The 19,440-nt window shown below is 38.2% G+C and overlaps 1 protein-coding gene across 36 annotated transcripts in view; it reads right to left on the bottom strand.

Moving 5' to 3' along the window:
• The window catches only part of LOC6501771 (twitchin), a 99,669-nt gene that overhangs the window by 13,756 nt on the left and 66,473 nt on the right, over nucleotides 1–19,440 (bottom strand). For 35 of the 36 annotated variants that reach the window (XM_032455798.2, XM_044717708.1, XM_014903847.3 and 32 more), the window contains 7 exons: nucleotides 16,464–17,227; nucleotides 16,252–16,387; nucleotides 15,189–16,079; nucleotides 12,456–15,128; nucleotides 9,930–10,211; nucleotides 9,568–9,867; nucleotides 35–9,502 (listed from right to left, as the gene is read on the bottom strand). In XM_032455798.2, coding sequence (XP_032311689.1) covers nucleotides 35–9,502; nucleotides 9,568–9,867; nucleotides 9,930–10,211; nucleotides 12,456–15,128; nucleotides 15,189–16,079; nucleotides 16,252–16,387; nucleotides 16,464–17,227 — 14,514 coding nt within the window. The remainder of the gene's footprint in view (nucleotides 1–34; nucleotides 9,503–9,567; nucleotides 9,868–9,929; nucleotides 10,212–12,455; nucleotides 15,129–15,188; nucleotides 16,080–16,251; nucleotides 16,388–16,463; nucleotides 17,228–19,440) is intronic. The other variant, XM_032455800.2, reaches the window with a different exon arrangement.

The raw sequence follows: 19,440 nt of genomic DNA, 5'->3' as shown, positions 1-19,440 counted from the left end.
TAAAAGATATTTGGTAATAATAATATGTACTTACTCATTATTACCAAAGCAGCACGGGTTGATTTTGCTCCGGCTTTATTGACCGCACGGCATACATATTCATCAGCATCTTCACCAAAAATGTCATTTATACTGAGGAAGTGATTGTCGCCTTCTGAATAAATATGATATCTGGCCCCATTTGTAATTTCGCGGGCTCCCTTATACCAGGTTATAGTTGGCCTGGGTATGCCACTAATTGTACATGAGAACTGCGCATTATGATTTTGAATACAGTTCGCATCACGCAAAGGTTTCACAACAAATGGAGGCGAAGCTGCCTTTGGATCCACTATTTTAACTGTTTGAGAGGCAGAGGATGCTTTGGATATGCCTGCAGCATTCTGGGCAAACACTTGAAACTCATATTGCCGGGTTTCGATTAAATGTGGGCAGTTTATTTGAGTGGCTGAGCAAATGGTAACATTCACACGCTGCCATGTGTCACTACCCGCTTCGCGTTTATCAATCCAATAGCCTTGAATGTGAGAGCCGCCATCAGATTCCGGTTTGGTCCACTCCAAATGCACAAAATCTCCTCCAATTTCCAAAATTTGCGGTATGCCTGGGGGAGAAGGCGGATCTATTGGTGCCTTTGCGCGAATGGGATTCAATCCTTCCAATGGCGGACCCATTCCATTTTCGTTTACAGCCATTACTCTGAAAATATATTCTTGATTTTCGATTAGGCCCTGAACATTGAACGATGTATCTTTGCAAGTACTGGATACTGTTATCCAATGTGGTGATGCAACATCTTTTCGCTCCACAATATAGTGAGTAACCCTAAGGCCCCCATCATGAGCAGGCTGACGCCAAGTTACTATACATGAGTGTTTATTAATATTCGAAACACCCATTGGTCCTGTCGGCGCTGATGGTATGCCTGTAATGCGCACATCAAATTGTCCAATGGCACTGCCAGAATCGTTCGTAAATTCGATTTGATACAGTCCAGCGTCATTCTTTACAATATCTCGAATAAATAAAGCTGCATATTCGTCAAATATGGTAAACTTAAAATGTGACTCATCATTATCATCTGATATAACTTCGTTATTTTTTGTTATTTTTACAGATAGCGGCTGATCTCCGGAGTAGTAAATTTTAATTTTGGTGTTGTCGCCTTCGGGTAAATAGAGTTCTTTGGGACATTTGTTGATGATTGGTGGAGATCCGATTTTCAGGAAACCTGTAGTGTGAACAAATCCAAGAGAGTTTGTTGCCTCACAAGTATAATTTCCTTCGTCTCCAGCCTGTACATTAGATATATGAAGTCGATAAACTCCATCAATACTATCACAAGAAAATCGACTGACACCCATTTGAATTTCCTTTCCATTACGGAGCCACCTTGATATTGGGCTAGGCTTACCAATGGCTTCGCATTTTAATGTGCAGTCCTTGCCATGGGGCACTACTCTATTTTGTAACCGAGTGATCCATTCAGGTTTTTCTCCTCCAATAACTTCACAAACCTTAACAGGCATTGTACATAGGCTTGGCTCCGAACGACCTGCCGAGTTTACTGCGAAAATTCGGAATTCGTAATCGCCCATTTCAATTAAGCTGGTTACCGTATATTCAGTGTCTAAAACGTTGAAATCGTTGCATTTGACCCATAAAGCTCCACCTATATCTCTTCTTTCAATCACATAATTAGTTATACGGGAACCTCCATCTCTCAATGGTTTTTCCCATTTTAAGTCTACATAATTTTTGCCGACCTTAGTGACTTGAGGTGTTTCAGGAGGAGATGGTGCGGAAACTTTTCCTTTTAGTTTAAATCTTAATGATGGAGGGGATGGTTTGCTTAGACCAGCGGCATTTTTAGCCTTGATACGGAATTCGTATTCAGTACCATTAGCCAAATTATAAAGCTGATATTTAGTATCTTTTATTAAAAAGTCATATGTATTCCATGATGAGTCATTAACAATATCACGATATTCTATTTGATAGCCTTGAATGCGTGAACCACCATCACTTGTTGGTCGTGTCCAAATCAATGTTACATTTCCAGAGTCCCAATCAATAACCTTTGGTTGACCAGGTTCATCTGGCACAGTGAATTGGTGTTTGGCTACAATGGGATCGGAGAGTACAAGAGGATCTGACAGTCCATATTGATTTTCGGCCTTTACGCGAAAATGATACTTGTGCTGTGGCTCCAATCCCATTACATCATAGTGGGTATTACGAACAAAACTGCTTACTTTGACCCAAGTTCCACTTGGATCTAGCTTTTCTACAACGTAATTTGTAATTGGAGACCCGCCATCATCTAATGGTGTCTTCCAAGCTAGGGTACAATTATCTGGTGTTATGTCATAGGCATTAAGTGGGCCTTGGGGTGGCGCGGGCCTGTCAACGACAGTGATGTGGCAAGATGCAGTATCTGCTCCCTTTGTATTTGTAAGTGTAATCGTGTAAGCTCCTGTCTCACACCGTTTAGCAAATTTATTATAATAAACTGAAATATAATCATCAGTATTAAAGTGAACTCGATCATTTGGAGCTACATCAATGCCATTCAGAGTCCATGACGGCGTGGGACGAGGATTGGCATTATATGGTACAGTAATATGAAATTCTTCACCCGCAATAACAGTCATATCACGAATTGATAAATCAGACGTTATCTTGGGTGCATTCGGTGGTCGTCTGCAAAAGATTAAGTCACTAGATGCACTGAAAGCTGATTGGCCTGCTGCATTTACAGCAGCTACTCTGAATTCGTATTCAGCATTCTCAATAAGGCTCGGAATCTTACAGGTGAGATCTGGGCAAAGGGCGTGCACAGCCTTGGTCCACTTATCATCGCTCAGCAGTCGCTTTTCAATAATATATCCGGATATAGGAGAGCCTCCGTCATGCTTTGGTTTTGACCATGATATCGTTATACTGTCTTCAGAAGAGTCAATGCCACGTGGTATACCAGGAGCGTTCGGAACATCGAACGGATGTCTAGCTTTTATAGGCTCTGAGGTATTTGCTGAATCGGACTGGCCATATTTATTTTCAGCAATTACGCGAAAATCATATTCCTTATTAATCGTGAGGTTTCGTATACGTACAAATGGAACTGTACAATAACTGCTCACTTTGTTCCAGGTAGGAGAGTGAGCTTCCTTCTTTTCGATTATGTAATTCTGAATGGGGGAACCACCATCATCTTTTGGTGGATTCCAATATAAAGTTAATGAGTCCCCAGAAAATTCATCTGCACGGAGATTACTTGGTGGACCTGGTCTATCCAAAACCTTAACATTAATTGTAGCAGTATCAAAACCTGAAGGGTTTTTCAGTTGAAGTCTATATTGTCCAGAATCGCATCGGTTGGAGTTTTTAACTACGATAGATGCAGCATCATCTGTCAAATGCTGATGTACACGATTATCATCATCCAGGATTGTGTCATTAGAGTACCATGAGGCGTTAGGTTTGGGGAATGCCATGTACGGTACATGAATGCTGAAATCATCACCTGCTCGGCACACTATGTCCCGCACACTTCCTAACTCCATGCTAGGCTTATTAGGTTGCTCCTCAATCATAATCGGCTGTGAGGGTTTCGATGGACTTGAGCGCCCAACATCGTTTTCCGCAATTACTCGGAACAAATATTCTTCCCCTTCTTTTAGGTGAGGTACTACATAGACAGTGGAATTAATGGGCAATTCGTTAACAGGTTTCCAATCGTTTCCATTTTTAGGCCGCATTTCAACGTAATAACCTTTGATTTTTGATTTTCCATCATTGCGTGGAGGCCTCCAAGACAATGTCACACTATCCTTGGAAATACGATCAGGTTTTGGAGGCTCGGGCGGATCTGGGCAATAGCATTGCAACTTAGCTGTGACTGAATCAGAGGGCTTTGACGGTTGGCCTGGTCCAGCCTCATTGACAGCAGTTACACGGAACTCGTAACGAACACCGTCACGCAAATCGGGTACTGTATAGCTTGCATTTGGTGTGGGATAATTATTGCACTTTATCCATTCGCCACCACGTTCACGTCGCTCAACAATGTACCCTGAGATAGGCTTTCCACCACAGTAGTCTGGCGGATGCCATTCCAAACTAGCCGAATTTGGCGAATATGCAGTAATACTTGGTTGGGATGGAGGACCAGGGGGATCAAATGGAGATTTTGATATTACGGGATTGCCCTCTAAAGCGTCTGATGATCCATAAATATTTTCTGCTCTAACACGGAAAATATATTTCCTTCCTTCTAAAAGTCCCTTCACAGTATAATTCGTTTTGGGACAATAGCCTGGTACAGGCTTCCAGTCATCTGTACCAAACTCTGAAAACTCAATTACGTATCCAGTTATTTCACTGCCACCATCGTCTTTGGGTGGATTCCACTGGAGAGAAATATGATCGGGAGCTGTTTTTGTATAACAAAGTGGTCCTTCAGGTGGTGTCGGCTTATCAACAACAATAATTTCAATGTCAGCTTTATCGATTCCAAAATCATTGCTAGCAATTATACTGTACTTTCCTGAATCTTGTCGTCTTGAATCATCAATACGGAAAACACTGCGTTCTGAATTTGTATCAGAGGACACGCGCTTTCCTTCTGCCAAATTTTGGCTGTCCTTTTTCCATTCAATTGTAGGCGTTGGTGCTCCGGATATAGGTATCGTTATATTAACAGGCTCACCTGCACGTACTTTGAGACGTTTTCCTACCAAGCCATCTAAATAAAGCTTTGGCTTTTCCCTCAATGGGCGAGCATGGAATATAGATGATGGCTCTGATGGCTTGCTGTTACCAGCAGCATTAATAGCCGATACTCTGTATTGATATTGATGGTTTGTTGAAACTCTATCGTCTTGATACTCTGTGATAGGTATGGGCTGTCCATTTATTTTAATCCATCGGCCTGTATTAACGTCCCGGCGCTCAATATCGTAGCCAATTATAGAATTTCCTCCATTGCTAATTGGTTGCTTCCATTTAATAGAAATATGGTCCTTGTCACTGTCAGCTATTTCAGGTTTTCCAGGTATACCAGGTACAGTATATTGGTTTTTAGCTATAATTGGGTGGTCTGAAGTAAGTGGATCAGACCGACCTTGCAAATTTTCCGCCATTACTCTGAACTCGTACTTAGTTCCTTCTAATAGCCTGGGGACAACAGCATGGTTATATTTTGCGTTAACATAGTTTACCGCTGGAACCCATCCACCCCCATGGGTTAAATCTCGTTTTTCAATAATGTATGATGATATTTCAGAGCCTCCATTATCTTTTGGAGGTTTCCAGGATACGGTAACTGAATTGGCTGTTATTTCTTCAAACTGCATTGGGCCATCTGGTGGTCCAGGACGGTCCAGCACAATGAGCTCAAAACTTCCTTCATCAATTCCTGAGTCATTGCGTAATAATAAATGATATATTCCAGAATTAGTACGTTGGCAATTAACAGTATGAACAACGGTGTGATGACCGATAGATGTAATTGTTGACTTGTCATTAGATATTAAAGGATTATTATTATGCGTCCAAATTGCTTCTGGAGCTGGCTCGCCAATAAAATCTATATCTATATGAAAAATAAGCCCAGCTTTAATCCGGATTTCACGAAGTGGTGATAATATTTTTGGAGCCAAATAACGGGCCTTTGCCTTTATTAAATCCGAAGGTTCTGAAGGTTCGGACTGCCCCGCCTGATTAACGGCAATTACTCTGAACTCATACTCTTGTCCCTCAGTTAGTTCAGACACCTTTGCATTATTTTGATTAGGAGGAACATGCAAAACGTTTGTCCAGTATGGGTAACCCTTTTCTTTTTTCTGTACAATATATTCTTCTAAAGGTGCTCCCCCATCATTCTTTGGCTCAGCCCATTGTAAATCAACATGATCACGATCCCAATCAATAATATTTGGCTTTCCTGGTGCATCCGGTTCGTCAAACTCATTTTTGGCTATTATAGAGTTAGCAGCCTCCATTGGTTCTGATTCACCTACTGCGTTAACGGCTTTTACTCGGAACAGATATTCTTTTCGGTGAACCAGTCGAGATACGTCATGAACAGGATGTGTGCTCATACCAGCATCCGACCAAGTTCCCCTTGACAAGTCCATTTTTTCAACCACATAATGCAAAATGGGGGATCCTCCGTCATCTTCTGGAACATTCCAAGCTAAATGACATCCGTCTCTTGTTATTTTTGTTATATCTACGGGACCTTTGGGTGGTGAGGGTCGATCTAAGACAGTGACATGTGCCGATGCATCAAAGCATCCATGCTCATTCTTCAGAATGAGTGTGTACCTTCCCTCATCACCTCTTATTGCCGATGCTATTTCAAAAGTTAGTTCATTTTGGAACAAGCTACTCTCACCACGAGTACTCGCAGTTTCTTTTCCATTGTGTAGCCACTTTATAGATGGCTTGGGAGATGCTTCAATTGGCAAGTTCCAACCCAAACGCTTGCCAGCATGAACTGTGATGTCGTTCAAACTATTTTTATCGAAATATGGAGCCAAAAATCGGGGCTTACAAATGATAGGGGTGGATGGATCGGATGGATCGCTTGGACCAGCACGGTTAACGGCAATAATACGGAACTCATATTCTCCACCATCTGTCAATTCTGGTATGTAAGCTGTAAGTTCGTTGCTGGGAACCATTAAAGCTCTTTCCCATAAGCCAAATTTGGGCCTCTTCTCGACAATGAATGAAGATATAGGTGCTCCATTGTCTTTTTTGGGAGCTGTCCATTCTAATTGAACATAATCTTTACCCCAATCCACAGCTATCGGCTGGCCTGGCTTGTCAGGATGAGAATATGGATCCTTGGCTGTAATCAACTGTGAAGTAACTAAAGGCTGCGATTGTCCTTGCTTGTTAACGGCACGAACTCTGAAGTTATATTCATGGTTTTCAATAAGATTATCAGCTCTAATTTCTGTGCTAGAACTTTCACCGACAGGGATCCATCGCATAGCTTCATTGTCCATTTTTTCTACAACATAGTGTGTAATTTCTGATCCTCCATCATCCCTCGGTGGTCGCCAACTTAACATAGCAGAGCTTTTACTAACATCATTATGACGTAATGGGCCCTCAGGAGCAGTTGGTATATCTAGGACAATAAGCTTGACAGTGTGTTTATCAACTCCGTTTATATTACGAGCAACCAAAGTGTAAGACCCTGTATCAGATCGTTTGGCATCTATTGTTCTTAACTTCGTACGATCATTATAATTTGTAATTTTTACACGATCTGTATTAATTACCATGCTGTCGTCGTGGCTCCATTCTTTGCTTGGTATTGGCTCACCAGAAACTGGTACATTAAATTCAAATACATTTCCAGCTTTAATCTTTATGTCGGTCATGAAATTTCGATCTATATTAGGTGGCAAATTCTTTGACCGTGCCAAATGTGGTTCAGTTGAATCACTAGGAGTACCCAATCCGGCCTTATTTACGGCTCTGACTCGGAACTCATATTTAACTCCTTCGATTAAACCAGGAACATGTCCGTTTGTAATGTCGCCATTTATTTCAACAATCTGTTCAAAATTTGGTGAGTACTTATCCCGCTTCTCAATTATATATCCAGTAATAGGGGAGCCACCATCACTATCCGGCCTAGTCCATTCCAAATCTACAAAATCTTTATCAAAATCGGTTATAATGGGAATACCAGGCTTTGTTGGTTCATCATAAGGATTTTTGGCTTCAATTACATGAGGTGTTGTGAGAGGATCTGAAACTCCTTGACGATTTTTAGCGCGAACTCTGAATTTGTATTTATGACCCGGAGTAAGACCTTTTATTCTGATATTAGTGATTGGACTGTCTGTTTCACCTGCAGGTATCCATCGACCTGTCACCTCATCTAATTTTTCTAAAGAATAACTGTCTATCGGTTGACCTCCATCATCATCTGGAGGGTTCCAATGAAGAGTGCAGCCTTCAGCCGCAACATCAGTTACTTTAAGAGGCCCATTTGGTGGGGAAGGTTTATCAATTACTGTTACTTTAACGTTGGCACTATCTTTGCCATTTTCATTTTCTGCCTCTACAGTGTAGAGCCCCGAATCTGACCGAGTAGCACCATTTACTTTTAATTTGGTATTATAATCAATATGGGTAATTTTTAAATTTTCTTTGGTATGAATTTCTTTGTTTTTAAGCAGCCACTTAGTTTTTGGTGCTGGTTCACCAGATACCTTACAATCGAATCCAAATCCTTGTCCAGCTTTTATTCGGACCTCTATAAGATTGGATCGATCAATAACGGGCGGTTTATTGCGGGACTTTGCCGTTAATGAATGAGTAGCATCAGAAGGTTCTCCAGGTCCAGCGGCATTGACCGCGCTTACTCTAAATTCATAAGCTTGGCCTTCAGTTAGGTCAGGTACTCTTGCTTCATACTGATTAGCTGGAACCTCGACTGCCTTCTCCCATTTTCCATATTTATCTTTCTTTTCAATTATGAAGCCAATAATTGGAGAGCCGCCATCTGCTAAAGGTGGAGTCCATGCTAAATCTATATGGTCCTTATCCCAATCAGTAGCTCGAAGATTTTCTGGTTTTCCAGGTTCGTCAAATGGATTTTTAGCAACGACTGCATCCTCTCCAAGCAAAGGCAATGACTCTCCTTCAGAGTTTACAGCTGATACTCTAAATCTGTATTCATTACCAGGCGTAAGGCCAGACACATCCACTTGAGGTTCAGTTGAACGGCAGCATGGAACCCAGCAACCTGTCTCAGAATCTAGCTTGTCGATTTGGAAATACTCAATTGGAGTACCTCCATCGTCAATGGGCCGCTTCCATTTAAGATGACAACCTTCCTTGTGTACATCAGAAATTTGTAGAGGCCCTTTGGGAGGAGTTGGCTTGTCTGTAATTACTACATTAATAAGCACAGAATCTTTTCCCGAACTATTGGTAGCTGTCACTAAGTATTCTCCAGAATCACTTCGTTGAGTTGGTCGAATGACCAATTTCGTGTAGTAGTCGGGTGTCTCTATGGTAACATTCTTTGATGATTGCAGTGGATAGTTAGATAACTTCCATTCAACTTTAGGAACAGGCTCGCCAGTTATGTTTGCGTCCAATTTAAGAGCTGTTCCTGATGAAATAGTTACATCGCGCAAATTTCTACGGTCAATCTTTGGAGCCAGATAACGAGGTTTCGCTATAAATGTTTTGCTCGGATCGGAAGGTTCTGACTGACCACCCTTATTTAATGCAACTACTCGAAATTGGTATTCATTTCCTTCAATTAGTCCCGGAATAGTAGCAATCGGAGTTGGTGAGCTAGTTTCTAAAGACTTTTCCCAAAGTGGACTATACTTGTCTTTTACTTCAATGAGATAGCCGGTAATTGGTGATCCTCCATCATTTGCTGGTTCAAGCCAAGAAAGTTCGACTCTATTTGCAGTCCAATCTGTGGGTTCAGGAACTCCTGGTTTTGATGGAACAGCTAATAGATAATATAAAAAAATAATTCTTGCATAAATAGCTTTAAGATATAGTTGTGAAACTTACTAAATGGATCTTTTGCAATAATTGATCCAAAAGTCTCAAGAGGTTCTGATTCGCCTTCCTTGTTAATGGCCTTGACTCGAAATTGATACTCGTTTCCTGACACAAGTCCATCTACGTTATATTCAGGAACTTCAGTTTTTCCAACAGGTAACCAAATTCCCGTATCTGAGTCAAACTTCTCAATAAGGTAGCATTCTATCGGCTCACCGCCATCATCTTTTGGTTTTTTCCATTTAAGCTTGCAGCCATCCTTATAAATTTCTGATACTTCCAAAGGACCCTCAGGCTTTCCAGGCTTACCTGGAAATCGTAAAAGGATAGATACAAAAATTCTAATTTTAAATTTTATTATTTAATCTTACTGATAATATTAATCTGGAGCTCCACTTGATCCTGTCCATAGAGATTTAGGGCGATAATTTTGTAAAGTCCTGTGTCTTTTCTATTCGGATTGTTATTTATATATTTTGTATTATATGGAATATTTTCGATGTGATATTCTGATGTGGACTGAACCGACTTATTATTTTGTTGCCATGTGACGTCTGGAGCGGGTTCACCACTAATATTGATGTCCAAGAATATAGGTTCTCCAGCTCTAAAGTTGTATGTTCGAATGTTCCTTCTGTCAATTTTCGGTCCCACTGTATTAATTATATGTTTAATTATTTCATAAATTTTTTTTTTTTTTCAACACTTAAGAAGGTGTTTAAGTACAGTGAAATAAGTTATTGTTATTTAAAATAGTAAATCCCCTTAAATGGTTTAATTTCAACATAATTTAAACACATAAAAGATAAGAGATAAACACATATGTTTATCATCTTATAATAGGCATATGTAAATGCGAATCATCTCATCATGAGAATGCTTAGTCGAAAACGAAAATATATCAAATCTAACCATAATTTTTTGTTCGATTCAGTTCGGACATAAAACTAAATGCTACAACAGGGTAACAGTTATTTGCAAGCTCTGATTCTCTGAGATCAATGCGTTTATACAGAGAGACGCAATTAAATGGCAATAACGAATCGGGATAACGGCAATAACGAATCCAAAACGAATGGAATGCAATATTCCCTTTACGAGTGCCAGTAAAAAAATGGATAAGCTTCCGAAAAGCAACCACGCCCAATTTTATTCAAAATTTCAGAATAGGCGTATTTCTGGGTGTGAAAATACGCAAATGTCATTTTTCCAGAAAGAAAAAATTTTATATGATGTAACTTTTTTCCATTAAAGCAATAGTTTTCTTGATAAGCAGAGTCAAAATTATGTGAAACTGTCCTCCTAATTCATACTGGTAATATGTGAATGTATGAAGCTTCTTTAATGAAATCTTCTTTTTTGGAAGTATAGTCATGTATGCTGTTTAGTCATGCTGTAAAATTGAATCGAACGATTTTATTTTTTTATACTCCATCTGCAAGCATTTTAATATTTCTTCTTCGCCTTGAAAACACATCATTATTCGACTAGTGAGAATAATAAAATTTAAAATACTACTACGACTAGTGAGAATAATAAAATTTAAAATAAATCAGGGACCATAAATAACACAGGCATTTTCATAGATTTTCAAAGATATGGTAACTGCTAGATGCCATTTATTAATTTTAGTATACATACATTTCAAAAATGAAATGTAGTGAAAATATTGATGGTCAATCCAATTACACGGCCTAAATAATTCATTATATTGTACCATTTGAACCACTTTTTTTTTTTAAGAACGTCCCTAAGAAGGTCCCTTGAACTTTGTTTCATAGGACCTTAAAGGATATGGAGACGGTAAAATTATTCGTACAGATTTTTTGATGTTGGCCTGTGTAATTACACACATTACACATTCCATAGAAACATTTTTCTATGGAAGATTTTTATTTTCTTATTGAAATCAGTAGATCATACCATGTTTTAGTTTTGGGTTTGTTTTAATTTTATTGAATTTATTATAGGTGGTTAAACAATATTTTCTTCAATTAAATTTGAGTTTTTAGTCTTATATTTTCAAAAAGTCATGGCTTATGGCTTTTACTAATATCTTAGATAAATTATTTTCAAGCTTAAACATTTCTTTGGCTTAAAATAACAATAAAAAAAAGATAGCAAGCTTCGGGCGGAGCTAAAATTATATACCCTTTCTGGGTAAATATATATATTTTAACTGGTATTAAGCAGCAGCAAATCAATTAGATATAGATCGGGTCGAATAAAGTATGCCGATCGTTATGTATTTTACTATTAAATCAATTTTATAAGAAAAATGTTTAAAATAAAAGCCTCTTCAAAAGCACCAAAAGTAAGCCATTTCCGATCATTCAGTAATATGATCCTTATAGAACTTTATAGATCGGATTAGTGGGCCCAAACACCCAATTCAAATCTACAGAAAGTTCCATCGTTCTAATTTAAAAACATCGAAGTCATGGCATTTCCCATCAATCAGTCAAAAGCTGTGAAAGCTTATGAAAGCAATAAAATGTATGAAAAAACAAGAAAGGAAAGCTAACTTCGGGCGGAGCCGAAGTTAATTTACCCTTGCAGTTGTGCCATTCAACTAGATAGCTTTAAAACTGAAAGACTAGTTTGCTTAGAAACCGACAGACAGACGGACAGAGAGACAGACGGACATGCTCATATCGACTCAGGAGGTGATCCTGATGAAGAATATATGTACTTTATAGGGTCGGAGATGTCTCCTTCACTGCGTTGCGCACTTTTGACCAAAATTATAATACCCTCTGCAAGGGTATAAAAAAACTCTTTACGAGGTAAAATACTTGTAACGAACCTGCATGCGAAACCCAAAATATCTGATATCAATTTTTGTGAAGAAAATATGCTATATAGGTGTACAAAACAAAAACTCTTGTTTGACTTACATTTCCGAGGCTTAGTAATAACAAATTTGCTTGAATCAGACGGTTCTCCAGGACCAGCTGCATTTACGGCTTTAACTCTAAATTCATATTCGCAGTTTTCATCAAGATTGTTCACACTCGCCCTGCATTCTTCTCCTAATTCTGGAGCAGTTACTTCAGCTCCTTTAATCCATTTATCAGTGCCCTTTTCCCGTTTTTCAACAATATAGGATGATATAGGGGAGCCGCCATCATTAATCGGTGGACGCCAAACAAGGTCCACATGATTTTTATCCCAGTCTGATGCTTCAGGTATTCCTGGTTTTCCTGGTTCATCAAATGGATTTTTAGCAATAATAGGCTGTTCGCCAATCAAAGGATTTGATTCGCCCTCAGTATTGACAGCTAAGACTCTAAACTTATATTCGTGTCCAGGTTCCAAGTTACAAACCTCCGCTAACGGCTCCTTGAACCGCCCAGATGACAACCAACGGCCAGTCTCAGTATCCATTTTTTCAACGATGTAATATTCTATTGGCAGTCCTCCATCGTCTAAGGGAGGATTCCATTTTAACATACATCCCTCTTTATGCACATCCGAGACTCGTAGTGGACCCTCTGGTGTACCTGGCTTGTCTAGTACAATAACTTCAAACGAGGCTTCATCACGCCCAGACTCATTTTCCGCCTTAAGAGTATATTTTCCAGAATGAAGTCGTTTTGCAAATGGTACAGCTAATTTGGTTCGATATGACTCAATATCAATATTGTAGTCGGTATCATCGCTGTTAAGTCGAGCCTTATTGTGAAGCCAAGCTTTGGTTGCCGGAGGCTCTCCGGATACTTTAATGTCATACCGAATAGGCTGGCCTGCTTTAATTGTAACATCTTTTATATGTGTTCTGTCTATTTTAGGAGGTGCAAATCGATCTTTAGCGATCAGCTGGTCAGACGGTTCCGAAGGTTTGCTTTGACCTGCTTTATTAACAGCTTTAACCCTGAACTGATATTTTTTTCCCTCAATAAGGTCATTAACTCGAGCTTTGCAGTCAGGTGTATTGGATTCAAAAGCTTTTTGCCATTTTCCTGTGCTTGGATCTTTTTTTTCTATTATGTAGGATGTTATAGGTGCTCCACCGTCGTCTTCAGGGGCCCTCCATTTAAGATCGCAGAAATTGGCGGCCCAATCAGTAATTTGAGGTTTACCTGGAGTATCGGCAGGGTCAAATGGATTTTTGGCTTTGGTGGGAACGTCTGATACTAATGGCTCTGATTCGCCTTCAGAATTAACAGCTTTTACGCGGAACAGATATTCTTTACCTTCAGTAAGACCCGTAACATCTGCCTCTGGTGTCTTTGTGGTTTGAACAGGTACCCACCGACCAGTTTCTGTATCCATGCGTTCGACTATATAATGTTCGATGGGCTCGCCGCCATCATCTTCCGGCTTATCCCATTTTAGATGAACACTTTCGGCTAGTACAGCAGAGACAGCTATTGGACCTTTAGGTTTGCTAGGCTTGCATAAAACTTCGAGTTCAACTTGGACAGTATCAGAACCTGAGTCATTTTTAGCTGTGACGGTATATATACCACAATCAGTTCGCTTGACCTTTGGAATAACAAATGTCGTTTTGTAATCTTCGTTTTCAATTTTAATTTTATCAGAGTTTTTAATTTCAGCTCCATTGTATACCCAAGTGATTTTAGCAGGAGGTTCCGCTTTAACATTAGCATCCATATGAAGCAATTGGCCATTGCGCATTATTTTCTTTTGCAGATTTTTTCGATCAATATGTGGCTTAAGATGTCGAGGTTTGGCTATTACAGACTTAGAGACGTCACTAGGATCACTAGGACCAGCCTTGTTGACAGCAACTACTCGGAACTCGTATTCATGGCCTTCTTGTACACCAGTAACGGTACCTTTAGTCTTATCGCCGGCAATGGTAGCTGCATCTACCCAAGATCGTCCAGATTTATCACGCATTTGGATAATGTATTTTTGAATGGGTGCCCCGCCGTCATTTTTTGGCGGGTCCCAAGCTAGGTCAACAAAATCTTTGTCCCAATTAGTTGGATCTGGTCTTCCAGGCTTATCTGGTTCGTCAAATGGATTTTTCGCAATAATTGGTTTTTCGGTTTCTAGGTCTTCTGACTCTCCTTCTTTATTGACAGCTCTCACCCTGAACTTATATTGTTTGCCTTCTTGAAGACCAATAACTTTTGCCTCCGGCTCAGTACTTTTCCCACAAGGTAGCCATTGACTAGTATGCGGATCAAGTTTTTCTATTTCATAGTAGTCGATTGGAGCCCCACCGTCATCCTTTGGTTTGTTCCACTTTAGTTTACAACTGTGTTTCGTTACATCGTTAACATGAAGTGGACCTTCAGGCTTTGCAGGCTTGCCCAAAACTGAAATCTCTAATTCGGCCTCATCTTCGCCAACTTCATTAATAGCTTTTATAGTGTATTTTCCACTTTGTGACCGTTCTGCTCGCATAACAAAGAACTTCGTGTTATAATCAATATTATCAATTTGAACTCCATCTTTTTGATTTATGAGCGGATTCCCATTAAAAAGCCACTGTACTTTTGGAGCTGGCTCACCCTTTATAATAATATCCAAACTGATCGATAGCCCAGTCTTTACAATGACAGGCTTAAGATTTGTTCGGTCAATATGTGGTTTTACTATGCAAAAATAAAAATGGAATTAAAAATAAATTTATAAACTTTATGGAAAGGACTTACAGTATCTAGGTTTTGCTGTATGCCAATTCGTTTGTTCCGATGGATCCGAGGGGCCGGCCTGGTTAACTGCTCTAACTCGGAACTTGTATTGTTGTCCTTCATCAAGTTTTTTTACGATTCCTTTGCAAATTGGACTATCTGTTTCAAGGGCTTTAACAAATTCGCCGGTGTCTTTGTCCATAACTTCCACTATGTAACAGCTTATTGGAGATCCACCATCGCGAATTGGAGGCTCCCATTTTAGCTTAACATGATTTTCATCCCAGTCTTCAAGCTCTGGAAGACCAGGAGGAGCGGAAACATCAAATGGATTCTTGGCAGTAATGGCCGAGTCTGTTTCAAGAGATTCCGATTCACCTTCCTCATTGATGGCTTTTACCCTGAATTGATAACGATGATTAGGATCCAGACCCTTTATTTCTATATCTGTCTTTTCAGAATCAACTGATCCTGCTGGTACCCATTTTCCCGTCGCCGTATCCATTTTTTCTACAACGTAACCTGTTAAAGGAACACCTCCGTCGTCTTTTGGCTTTTTCCATCTGAGCTTGCAACCTTCTTTGTGAACAGCTGAGACTTCCAAAGGTCCTTCAGGTTTTGAAGGTTTATCCAAAATAATTACTTCCACATCAGCTTCGTCAACCCCATTTATATTTTCTGCTCGTAGCCTGTACTGGCCACTATCCTTACGCGATGTATCTAACAGAGTAAGTTTTGTATTGTAGTCTTCATTTTCCAATCGAACTTTTCCTGTATGCAATAGTTCTTTTTCCTTAAAGATCCATGTAAGAGAAGGCGCAGGCTCTCCTTTAACGTCTATATCAAACTTAACAGCTTGACCAGCTCGCACTTTAATTGAGTTCATTTTTTCACGGTTTATAGATGGTTTAACTAAAATAAAAATGTACAAGTATGAGTATTTTATATTTTGGTTATTAAAAAAATAAGTACTTCTTTTAAGACTTAATACCATATATATAGAGTGCTTTCGGCTTAACATTTTTCATTTTGAAATGTTACACATATTCGTTTTTCTTCAGGTATAAAAAAAAAATTGTCTTACGATTCTTTGGCTTAGATAAATGATGTCCTGTTGCATCGCTTGGTTCACTGGCGCCCGCCTTATTAACTGCCCGAACTCGAAACTGATATACATTTCCTTCAGTTAGTTCTTTAACGACTGCTTCAGGGGCAGGACTCTTAAAATACAAAAGTTTTTTTAAAACGCAGATCCACATTGAGTAATTTGAGACAAATATATTTTTGTATACTTACATTAGTGGTGAGCACTTCATCCCAAATGGGTGAAAACTTATCTTTTTTTTCAATAATGTAACCTACAATCGGTACCCCTCCATCACTTTTTGGAGGCTCCCACCTAAGTTTGACCATATGCTCATCGTAATCGTCAATTATTGGCGTACCTGGTTTGCTGGCAGCATCATATGGATTTTTAGCTATAATGCTGCCATCTGTTTCAAGAGGTTCAGATTCACCCTCTTCATTAATGGCTCTGACTCGAAACTGATACTCATGGCCTTCCTGAAGACCCTTGACATCAAATTCGGTATCATTGCCAGAAGATCGACCAACAGGTACCCATCGTCCTTGTTTTTTATCAAACTTTTCCACCTGATAGGCTGTTATAGGAACTCCACCATCATCATTAGGCTTTTTCCATTTCAGTTTACAGCTATCTTTTGTAATATCTGTCACAGCTAAGGGCCCCATTGGTTTTCCAGGAGGACCTAAAATGTTTACTTCGACAGTAGCTTCGTCCTCTCCGTGTTCATTTACTGCTTTTATTTTGTAAGTGCCAGTATTTTTTCTTACTGCATCAAGTATTGAAATCTTTGTATTATATGGTATATTTTTTATCTCGCTGTTATTAGGTAATTCGTTTGGCTTGAGTTCTAAATCATTTTGATACCATGTTATTGTAGGAGCTGGTTCACCACGAACATTTATATCGTACTTAATAGGTTTTCCAGCGCGAATTAACAATGGTTTTAAATTGGTACGATCAATTCGTGGCTTCACTGGAAAGTAGAAAAGAAATATCTTTATATCGTAATGAGAAAGAATGGATAAATTCGGTTAAAGGTTTAAGTTAGACCCGTATTAAGAGGATTAATATTACATTCAAAAGTTAATATGACAATTTTTCCTCAAGTTTTACATACCATGCTACTACCATTGTGAAACACAAAATATTTATGTATGTCATATTTATAGAAACATGTTTTTCTTCTTGTGCATGGTCGTAGTCCAATTTATAGACAAACTCACCACGCAATAATTCTTTAAATTTTTTTTGTTTTTTTCGTTTTTCTTGCTATTGATAGATTTTTTTCTTGTTTTTTATCTCTTAATATAATATAATATTAATATAATATGTCTTTATAAAATTAATAAAGAATGTTTTGAAAAAAACCTTTTTAAGATTGTAAAACAACGATGCTCAGACCTATACTCTCGGTGCTTATTTGTTTTTTGTAGTTACTCACCGTGTGAGCTCGCTCACGCCACAAGGCCTGTGGGCTCATGGGCAAATTACCATAACCATATTACAATTTCTTAACTTGGCCAAAGTTCGTAACAGAATATTACTTTAAATAAAATTTTTGTATGTTTTTAGCTCGAATCAACACTGACATTTATAACATAACTGAAACATTTATTTCATTCATTGCCTTCATTCTTCGACTAATTACACAGGCCAACAGCAAAAAATCTCCACGCATAATTTCACCTGCTCCATAACCTTTGGGCTCCACTGAACCAAAGTCCAGAACAAACATAGGTTCTATCACCCACCGTTTTCGCGGTACACCTAAGAGAAGAAATTGATCAAATTTTACCATATATTGAATTATGTAGGCCGTGTAATGGCGATGACCATAATTGTTTCCAGTACATATTATTTTTTAAATGTATGTGTACCAACTAAAATTAAAAACTGGTATCTAGCAGTTACCATATCTTTGGAATACTCATCCAAAGTTGAAATCTCAGATTTTCTACATTAGTTTTTGGTCTTCTATGATTTTTTCCCAAACATTTTTCTATGGAAGATTTTTATTTTCTTATTGAAATAAGTAGGTAATACTATGTTTTAATTTTGTGTTTAAGGAAAAACTCGAAATAATTTTATTGAATTTATTATAGGTGGTTAAACAATATTTTCTTCAATTAAATTGGAGTTTTTAATCTCTTATTTTCATAAAGTCATGGTCATTGCACGGCCTACATAATTCAATATATGGTAAAATTTGATCGATTTCTTCTCTTAGGTGTACCGCGGAAACTGTGGGTGATAGAACCTATGTTTGTTCTGGACTTTGGTTCAGGGGAGCCTAAAGGTTATGGAGCAGGTAAAATTATGCGTGGAGGAAAAAAAAAGTTGGAAATTGTCGGCCTGTGTTATTTGGCTATGTGTATTTATTTGTATTTTTTTATCAGATGCTTATCTATTTTTTTTTTTAAGAAATCTATATTTCCTTTTTCGTGACCTGCGAAATCCAAAGACACATTTGTGTTTGTTTAAATGTGTTGGTACGTACTCAGCCATAAGGCATCTTTGATCATCCCTGTTTTAGAATGTGTATTTTGGGGTGCTGAATCCGAAATATTAGGGGGTTTTGAAACGTATTGGCATTTTATTTGCAAATATTTCATTAAATATTTTTTGAATGCTTGTTGAAATTTATTTCAATTTACACAAATTAGTTCTAATTTAAAAATACACAAATAATATTCAGCAAATTTTCCGAAAAATAAATACATTCAGCTAAAAATCAGAAATAATATTGAAATACATCAACTGGTTTCTTTAACAATGTTATATCAATAATTATATCATGAATACATTATTTCTATTTCTACTCTTTAAAGTAGTTAGGTGTTCTCAGAAACACTGAATCCACTTTTTACGGTGCTGTATATTTAATAATACCGAAAAATAAAAAACAATGATCACTAAAACAATGATCACTTAAACAATGATCACTAAAAAGCTGTGATTTAAAAACCTGTGTACACCTGTGATTTGAAAATTTTGGTAAAATGTGAAATAAACTTTTGAACTTTTAATTCAGTATGGATATTTCTAATCTACACAATGAAGCATTTATGGGAAAAATTAAACAAAAAACAAAATATTTTTTGTAGGGTAAAATTGCTAAATAAATTATTTTATTAATATACACTGTATTTAAACACTTTTTGGTTAATCCATATCTTTGTGAGCTAT

This window comes from Drosophila ananassae, assembly GCF_017639315.1.
Source record: "Drosophila ananassae strain 14024-0371.13 chromosome 4 unlocalized genomic scaffold, ASM1763931v2 tig00000061, whole genome shotgun sequence".
Classification (NCBI taxonomy): domain Eukaryota; kingdom Metazoa; phylum Arthropoda; class Insecta; order Diptera; family Drosophilidae; genus Drosophila; species Drosophila ananassae.
Note: the sequence above shows the minus strand (reverse complement) of the source record. Positions and strands in the feature narration are given on the sequence as shown.